The 8,910-nt window shown below is 56.8% G+C and overlaps 1 protein-coding gene across 3 annotated transcripts; it reads right to left on the reverse strand.

Annotated features, from left to right (window-relative positions):
• Positions 1-261: 261 nt before the first annotated feature.
• LOC135884987 (COMM domain-containing protein 4-like) lies at positions 262-8,682 on the reverse strand. Of its 3 annotated transcripts, none has more exons than XM_065412606.1 (8): positions 8,598-8,682; positions 6,981-7,052; positions 6,237-6,302; positions 5,213-5,252; positions 3,188-3,307; positions 2,553-2,633; positions 1,575-1,751; positions 262-1,298 (listed from the first exon to the last, which is right to left on the reverse strand). In XM_065412606.1, the coding sequence occupies exons 1-8, from the start codon at positions 8,598-8,600 to the stop codon at positions 1,258-1,260; spliced, it is 600 nt and encodes a 199-aa protein (XP_065268678.1). In that variant the 5' UTR covers positions 8,601-8,682; the 3' UTR covers positions 262-1,257. The 3 variants fall into 3 exon arrangements, with proteins under 3 accessions (XP_065268678.1, XP_065268676.1, XP_065268679.1); XM_065412607.1 differs by lacking the exon at positions 262-1,298 and adding an exon at positions 4,102-4,138 and having other exon boundaries at positions 1,590-1,751; XM_065412604.1 differs by lacking the exons at positions 5,213-5,252; positions 6,237-6,302; positions 6,981-7,052; positions 8,598-8,682 and having other exon boundaries at positions 3,188-3,539.
• Positions 8,683-8,910: the final 228 nt, after the last annotated feature.

Here is an 8,910-nt window from a genome sequence, read left to right on the forward strand (position 1 = left end):
GATGGAGAGACATTGACAGAGCTGCAGGGGGTGGGAATAGGTTATAGAGCACCTGCCCGTATGATGAATTTTGTCTGTGGCATCAATCCCTCCCTTTCAAATACGAAAGATTTACTCCAGTTATTTAAAGACACATCTCTGAGGGTGTCAGAAATGAGGGTGCAGGGGTGACAAGGGAGGCAGCAATGCAAATTAAAAACGCTCCTCGTGGCTTTATTGGATCCCGCTGGCAAAATAGGAAACATTACAAATAACTCCACGTTCCTGCTGATCCTTTATTCCATGCACTGAGCTGCCCTGGAAAAGGTGGTAGGAGCATGGGGGGAAGGAAAGACAGACAAGCTGCATTTGTCTCCCAGGTAAGGGGCTCCTTTAAAGGAAGTGGAAAGAACAGAGGCAAAGTGCTTTTAAGGGGAGGGATGCGGGGGAGCAAGAAGGGACTAGAGAACGCTCCATCGTGCTTTGGCTGATGAAACTTTCCAACCTCTTATGTACGACTGGCAGTCGCCCCAGCCACAGGCATCCTGGATTGCTGCAGGAGTTCAGTCAACGGGTGATATGGAGCTGGCCTAGCCGCAGCATTTGCTGGGCTGCAGCGCGCTAGTCTCCAGAGGAGACCAAGCGCCTGCCCTGGAGTAGTCACAGGAGACAATTCAGGCAGAAGCAAAAGGGTAGATCAGCTCCTTGCAGCTGTTCAGGAACAGAGCCACCAACAAAGGGCTGGGCAGGGGATTTCAGGGTCTTTCACTGTTAAAGTAGCCTCCAGCCGGCAGGCCTGGGTATTCTCCGGAGGCGTGTGTGTTACACGGTGGCACGGCCCATGGGTTTGGATGCCTTTGTTATGGGAACTCCGAGCTGAAGCTGGTCTCAAGGTGGAGGTCTCGTTAGCAGATGCAGAAGCCACCAAGCTCCCATCCACCATTGCTCTGGGGACAGATCCTGGGGTGGGGCTCCTGGAAGCACAAGGGCTTGTGGGCAGGATGGAGGAGGGGCGGGCAGGAGGCTCCACAGCAAGAGAGCTGGACGGGGGGCGGGAGGGGGGCAGTAGCCAGGAAGAGTGGGAAGAGCAGTCGTCAGTTTCAGCTGCAGGGGTCTGAGAAGGGAGGAGAGCCCAGTCCAACCTCTGCCCAGGCGGTGTCTGCGGCTGTGTGCAGCGAGGGGCTTCCCCAGCGGAGGAACCGCATCCACCAGACTCTCCGACGAGCTGCAGCGCAATCAGCCGGCTCCTTCCACGCTCGCTGCCATCCTCCCGGCTCCTCAGCTGAGAGTTTTCATCATGGCGTGGGCCTGTCTCAGCTCTGAAAGTGGAAGAGGAGACGCAAACAGACAATGGGGGCAGAATGACCTGGATCTCAGCAGGGGGCGCTGCAGCCAGTTCCCAATTCACCGGTCACAGCAGGGCAGAGAATAACCTCTGCGCTGTGAGCAGGAACAGAGAAATGACACGACATGGAGACAGCCGATCTCTGCCCCGGCCAGTAGGGAGAGCAGCGGGGACACAAGAGAGGAAGCACCAGCTGGCAGGGCGGGGATGAGGCGAGCGATTCCAAGCTGCCCATCTGTCATCTACTCACCTGCCAGTAAGACCCGGAACTTCTCTGCCGACACGGTCATGGCAAAGGGCTCCGTCACACCTCGGTCCCCGTCGCGCACGGTGAACTTCAGGTGCACAAGGGGCTCATTGACCTGCTGGAGCTCGCTGGAGCTGAGCGTGTGATCCACCCTCCAGGACACAGAGTCCAGACGGTTCACTGAGGACAGAGGCAGAGCCAATCTCAGGTTTGCACTGTCAGTGTAAAACACTCTCTCTATGCACAAGCCGGCGATATGGATTTGGGAAGCATTTTTCAAAAGCATTAAGCAGCTTCACCCACCCCTGAAACGCAGCCACCTCTGGTGTGTGCAACACAGCAACTGTCTTACTGGCCCACAGTGACAATGTAAGACATTACAGGAAGGAAATGTCTCCAGTTGAAATAACAAGGGAGTTTAGATCAGTGGAGTGGAGCCCTCCGAGATGGGGTGTGGCTGGGATAACGCAGCTAACACCCCTCGTTGCGAAGATTCCCATGAGTCCAAGCGGTTAGCACCGCCTCAGCTCGGGCTCTCTTTATGGCCAAGAAAGATAACGCAGAAGGCAGAGCACCACCTAGTGCATCACCTGCACCACTCCCTGCTGCACTTGGATTGTCCCGGAGGTGAACTAACCTGACCAGATCCTAACCTGTCGGGCTGACAAGGTCACAGCCCAAGGGGGTCAGACAACAGGGTTCTGGTCCCAGCTCCTGGTCATCCCCTCGGTTGCTGCTGAAAACCCATCTGCCCTCAGCAAACTCTGATCCTATCCCCCAGTCCTCAGGAGCAAGTTCTTCCCAGGAAGTCCCAGAGGAGAATGGCTGGGAAAGTCCTATTGAACTTCCATCCATGGACACAGGGGAACAGCTAGAGGGGTGGGGGCAGTGGGTGCCAGCCAGTACCCCTGCTGAAGGGGCATCTCCCATCCGCTGCCTGGAGCAGTGTCAGGTTTGCACAGCCAGAGGGAGAACACTTACATCTCAGGCTGCGTGTCCTCAGGCTGTCCTGCAGGGGGCTCTGTTTCTCCTCGTAGGACCTGCACAATCCTGTGGCATGTTCTACAAAACAAGGAGACCAAGAAACCACCCACCAAAGAGCATCAGATTGGTCCCTGCACAACACGACTCTGGTTCCAACAGGCTCAGAAGGGACCCTGGCTGCAAACTGCTGAGCTGGCCTGTTTAGCAGGGGGACTCTAGCAGGATGCTGACACTGGGGCACACGTGGGATAACGGGGGGACGATGGTACCATAGGGCATTTCAGTCAGAAGATGGCCCAGCTACTGCTCTGAAGTCTTTCCTGCTGGTTGACACAGCAAGTTCTAACTTCTCGCTGATGGGAGAATGCGGGGGACACACAACCCAGCAGCGATCGCCTCCTCCCCCAGATAGCCAATGTACTGAACTCCACACAGTGCTGGAGCAAGGGTGGAAGGATACAGTTATCCAGGGTTACAGCCTAGTGCATGGGGTAGACAGACTCTGCTCCGCTCCCCAGCGCCCTCCTCTGGCTGACGTCGCACAAGACAGTCGGGCTGCTGCTACTGATCCCAAGGCTCCCCAGTGCGCTGCAGCCCTCTCCGAGGGACCCATCCCCTGGCACTTCCCCTACCTTTGGGCAGCCCCAGCTGTTGCAGCTCGCTGGACAGAGAGTCGCTGTCTACGCTGTGTTTGGCTGCACTGGAGAGGATGAAGCTGAGCACGGCAATAGTGGCCTTCACATCCCCGGACTCTGGAGAGAGGAGGAGAAACCTTTGGGACTCTGTATGGCAGCAGGGCTCTTCCCTGCAGGGAGGCAGCTTTGACAGACCCATACAATTGACGTAGGATCCAACAGCCCTTGATGTGGCCTGTCCTTTGCAGTTCATCATCTGCAAGAGACTAGAGAGGGTGCACGGACAGACGCCACCTCGCACTGGGCCACGAGGGGCAGCAGGGAAACAGGCAGAAAGAGCTGGGCTCATTGTCACCAACCTGGGTAAGAAGCAGTGATGGGCAGGGGACTATGTGTGTGTTGGGGAGGGGGAGTCAGTGCAACCGGCAGGGCTCAAAACAGGTTAGGATTTAAACAAGCCTGGGACAGGCAGGGATAAGTGTAACTAGAATCAATTGATGCTAGGGATCCAAATACTAATAATGGCCAAGGGCCTGTCCAAGCGAACACGTAGCTCGTGGCAAGCTGGGCTGTAAAGCTACCCTGCCCTAGCCAGCTGCACACTGTCCGTGAGGACCCTGCTGCCGCGGACTAACAGCTCCCTAGGGCACTTTCCCCGACTGTTTCCAAGCAGGGCAGCTTCCAGGCGCACTGCAGAACTCGGGGTGTGGAGCAGGGTGCACCCGGCCACCTAGCGCATGGCAGATTTACACCCTGGCTTGCTGAAACTAACCATTCGTACAGCCAAAGCCTAAGGTTAACACTGCACAATAACCAGGCCAGTGGCGGTAGGACAGGGCCAAGCCACAGCACAGCAACTCAGCCGGGGTTAGATCATTCATAAAAACCAAACCAGACATTTCACAGCTTACATCATGGTCCCATCTGGCCTCGATTGTCCAGTCTGACCTGTGTAACACAGCCCATTGGGCACCCCTGAATTAATGCCTGTTTGAACCAGAGCGGATCTGGATTTAGAAATTGCCAGTGATGGAGAGCACTTGGGCAGTTGTTCCATCGGTTAATGACCCTATAAAAACACCTTATTTCTAGTCTGAGTTTGTCTAGCTTCAACTTCCAGCCATCGGCTCATGTTAGACGTTTGTCTGCTGGACTGAAGAGCCCATTATCAGCTGTTTGTTCCCCGTGTAGGTACTTACAGGCTCCCATCGAGTCACCCCTTAACCTTCTCTTTGTGACGCTAACCTGGCTGAGTTCCTGGGACCCCTCCCCTCCCCTCCCCATCGCCACAGTAAGACAGCAAGTTCTGTAGGATAGGGATGGGGGCTGTTCAGCTGTTTGGGCAGCGCCTGGGAAGTTTTGATCACCACAACCACCAGGCCCGGGGCACTTCCACACACTCGGGAAATGGTGTTAACAACCCCCCCCCCCCCCCGACACAAGGCCCAGAACCACATAAAAATATAAAGCCAGGGCAGTGTTTGGGGTGAGAAGGGGGAACTCGTCAGGCTGCCGATTAGCAGCATCTCCCCCAAACAGAACAGGGGCAAGGACCCTGGGAGATTAGCAGGGCTCCTGTGCTTGCTCACGAGCAGAGCGTGCGGTTGGTTTCCAATGGCTGTGCATTAACTCTTCAGGCCTTCACTGCTTCAGGACGTGCCTCTCCACTCGTGACCCCAGCCAGCGACACTTTTCAGGCAATGTGGCTAACAAAGCCGAGTCCGGCACCCATAAACGCTGCAGGTAAAATGTTCTCAGGCCAGGGCACTGGGGTGTGGAATGGGCCGGAGGGGAGGTAAGAGTCAGACAAAGCCTGGCCTAGCATCCCAAAGCCACCGGCTTGCCACAGCCTCCCTGCCGTAAGCACAGACAGAGGAATGTCAGTTCTAGTAATGAAGCCAGCAAAGCTCCTTGGAAGGTGGATGAGGCAAAGAGCCAAATCCACCGTGATGGCCTCACGGACAGCACTAGAGGAGCCCAGGCTACAGACACCCAACGGCTCTGGAAAGGAACAACACTCACCAAACTTGGCATCCGACGTTAGCTTCAGGATCTTTTCATACTGCAAGAGAAGAGCAACACCCAGGTCCATCAGCCCCAGGGGAGCCTGCTCCCGGAGCACACGGCACGGTGCAGAATGATCACTGAGCCCTCGCTGAGCAGATCCCCCACAGGGCAAGCATAGCCAGGGTAAGGCCAACACTTCCACAAGCGGCGCCTGGTTTCGGGTGCACTTGGAGTCAATAGGAGCGGTGGGGGCTCAGCACTTCTGAGTAACGGGGCCGAGGTGTCTCAAGGGGGGACCCAAATTATTAGAAGCTGCTGGATTTAGCCTAAGTAACTTGCCCAAGGCCACATGACACATGGGTGATCGGGGACTAGGACTCCTGGGTTCCTGGCTCCCACTAGCCCAAGCTGCTTCACAATGGGGGGGTACAGGATGGGCCGTTCCCACTGGCCACTAGTGCTCCAGGCATGTCCTACAGGGAACCTCCACGATCCAAACAGCGGGTCAGCTGCTGTCTGCGATGGGTGTTACAAATGGCTCAGCCCCATGTCCCCAAGCGGCCAAACCCCCTTGCTGGGAGACCTCAAGGGAATCCGTGTTGTCAACCACCGGCCATTCCCCTAGCGATGGCAGGGCCAAGGGGTGGATGAGGTGAAGCAGACCACACAAGACCCTTAGAGAAACAGACACTAATACTTACTAGTAAGTACTTAGCAGCCGTACGGCCCTTTCCACCAGCAGATCTCCCCGATGGGGGAGTGTCACTGGCCTTATTTTACAGATAGGGACACAGGCTTTAGGCACCCTGCCCAAGATCAGTGGCAGAGCTGGGAATAAAACCCAGGTGTCCTGACTCCCACTCTGATACACCTCTCCCCCACCACCACCACCACCACCGCACTGCCTGCCCTGAGGCTGGCCAGCTCGACATGGCCCACACCACTCAGCCAGGGGAAGGGGAGACTTGAGTCTCTGCGATTGATTGCTGGATCCCTGCTCAGTGGGGCTGAACGTGGGAGAAGAACGCCCTTCACTTACATCAATCCCCTCTCCCTGCAGGTCCTTGAGCACCTGGCCACAGATGAGCTTCAGCTTCACCGAGGACTGGAAAAAGAGAGCGCAAGAAAATAAAAACCCCCGGCAGCGCTGGGCCCGGCGGGCACTGCCTGGCAGGAGTCTGAGCTTCCCTCAAAACACACGCTCTCTGCCACATCAGGGGGACCCATTTCAACCTTGCCCTGCCCCAGCCAAACAGCCACTGGTTTGGGTTGTTTTTAAACCACTCGCTTCTCTGCCACTTTGGGGAACACCATGGTTTGGATTCCACAAAGAGACTCCCTGAGTTTTGGATGCAACGGTCAGGCTAAAGCCCCAGCCAGCTCTTGTGCAGCATTGAGTGTATTGCTCGAGCCCTCAATCAAAGCCTGTTCTACGTACCTCCCGAGCCTCTCCCCGCTCTCTTAGGGAAGCCCAGTCAGCCAGAGACAGGCACAGAGTTCATGCTGGTCGCTCAGGGACCTGAGCTCTCCCCCTTCACCAGATACCCCGAGTCCCAGAGCTCAGCTCGGGATGCATCACACAGATATTCCCATTGCTCCCCCAGGCCGTAGATACCCCTCTCGACGGCCAAGGCTTCGTGCTGATCGTCTGGTTTCACAGCACCCGATACCATCTCGGGGGGGACGGGAGGGGGGTTAAGAGCAAAAATTGCTCAGACCCCAGGGTGCCGGGCACTGGGTAAGATCCAGAAGAAAACAGAGAAAGAGAAAGCTTCCACTTAACTATTTTGGCCAAGGTGCTGATTTCGGCCAGGACCCAGTCGGGACAGTCCAAGTCTCCACAGAACCGGAACCTCTGGAAGGAGATCGGGGGCAATTAGGATGCAGGCGGCCTTTGGGCCAGGGGACGTCAGCGGCAGAGTGTCCTTTGCAGGGCAGCCCAGCTCTTCTTGCCAGAGCAGGGGAACCCTCATTTCCCCCCGTTATTGCTGCCCTGCCCCCACTGCACCAGAAGAGCCGTCCCTAGATTTCTCTCCTCTCTGGGTACTTGGCTGCCCTCATCTCCGGTCTCTGCTCTGGCTGAGCCTGCTGCAGAGTCGGACGGCAGCTGGGTCGATCCGGAGCTGTACAAATAACTCTCCTCCTCAGGCCCTGGGTCCCCACTGTATAACGCCCCTGCAAACTCAGGCACAGCGGCTCCTTGCACGGAGGTCATCAGCCTTTGGAGCAAGCTCCTGGGGAGAACGACTGGACACAGCTGGCCAAGCTCAGCCCTGGCACGAGGGGATGCAAGTGCCCTGAATTCAATGGCCCCAGGCTGAACTGGGCCCAGAGTCTGAGAGAGAGACACTCATCCCGGGAGAAGGAAAGAGATGGACGGGGCTGGGGTGTGCCCAGAGGGATCAGTCTGATGAAGGGGTGGGGTGAAGGTGGGGCAGGGCAGATGGCCCCTTCCTGTTCCTAATAGCTACCAGTTAGGCTGCAGCTTCAGCAGTTTAACCCAGCAAACGCTGGTACAGACCATGAGCCTGCATCCAGGAGCAGCTTTTTAATACCCGCTGCAGTTACACAGCGAGAGCAAGGGGACAAGTCTCTGGTGTCTCATGTATGCAGGTCCACAGGCTACAGAACCAGGCATAAGCCTCTTGGAGCAGGGGGCAGACATCTGGGTCAAGGGGAGCAGGACAGCTGATTCCCCCCCCCCGTGTTTAACATTATCATGGCTCTGAAATTATCCTTTCCATGCCCACTTGTTCCCCTGCACATCCAGTGCTGAAGCCTGTATTACTCCCTGCTTTAGAAACACAGGTGCTGCTACAGCAACAGCCCATCACGTCCAGCATCCTGCCCCCAGCCCTGGCTGCTTCAGAGGAAAGATGCATTACAAGGCGTTTTCACTTGCCCCATCCTGCAATGCAGTACTTTGGGGGGTGGGGGTGAGGCAGGGAAGGCAGCGTTTCCTTCCTGACCCCTGCAGGCTACTGGCCTGCACCCTGAAGCATGAGATTCATTTATCCTGAGCACACTTAACTAGGAGAGGTATTAGAACTCAAAGGGCTGCCACTGTGGGTTCCCCGGGCCAATTACCTACTGTGCAAAGGGGCAGCTCTTTCTATTTGCTCCAGCTCCTTCCCGGGCTACCACTGATCTCAGGTCGAGGGAGGGAGGGAGCAGTTTTTAAGCCAGACTCTTCACAATATTTAACCCAAACACCCCCTCCCCCCGATGCACGTGTTAGGCAGCTGGTGACACTGGGCTAGCAACGGGGAGTCCTCAGGCATGGCTCCAGCTGTTACCCAGAGTCCCTGCTGCCCCGGGGACACAGCTCTGCATCGCCCCAGGCCCCCAAATCCCAGCAAAGCACTAACACCCCCCAGCCATGCACAGCGCCTGCGCTCACCATGGTTTCCTGCTGTCTCTGCAACGCCTGGCAGGCGACCCCTCAACCACGGCAGAGCTGGAAGCCATCAGCTGATCTCGGAGCGCAGTCAGCTGACCACAGACTTCCCTACGCTGCAGCCTGTCAGCCGCGCGCTGAGCCGAGTCAGCTGACCGCAGATTTAGTGACGCTTCAGCCATGGCTTATTGCACAGACTGAGGCTCAGCCGGCGGCAGCTCTTCTCTGCTTCCAGCAGGGGGCGGCAAAGGCCTTCAGATCTGGTTCTCGGGAGTTCTGTTCCCCGCTGCGCAGCAAACACCGTAGGTTGCCTCTG

The sequence above is a fragment of the Emys orbicularis genome, chromosome 10 (genome assembly GCF_028017835.1).
Source record: "Emys orbicularis isolate rEmyOrb1 chromosome 10, rEmyOrb1.hap1, whole genome shotgun sequence".
Lineage (NCBI taxonomy): Eukaryota > Metazoa > Chordata > Testudines > Emydidae > Emys > Emys orbicularis.

Coding starts and splice junctions, on each gene's coding strand:
- LOC135884987 (XM_065412604.1), bottom strand. CDS start 3,539: ATGAGCCCAGCTCTTTCTGCCTGTTTCCCTGCTGCCCCTCGTGGCCCA. Junction 2,634..3,187: donor ACAGCTGGGGCTGCCCAAAG/GTAGGGGAAGTG, acceptor CTTGTTTTGTAG/AACATGCCACAGGATTGTGC. Junction 1,299..1,574: donor GTTCCGGGTCTTACTGGCAG/GTGAGTAGATGA, acceptor TTCCACTTTCAG/AGCTGAGACAGGCCCACGCC.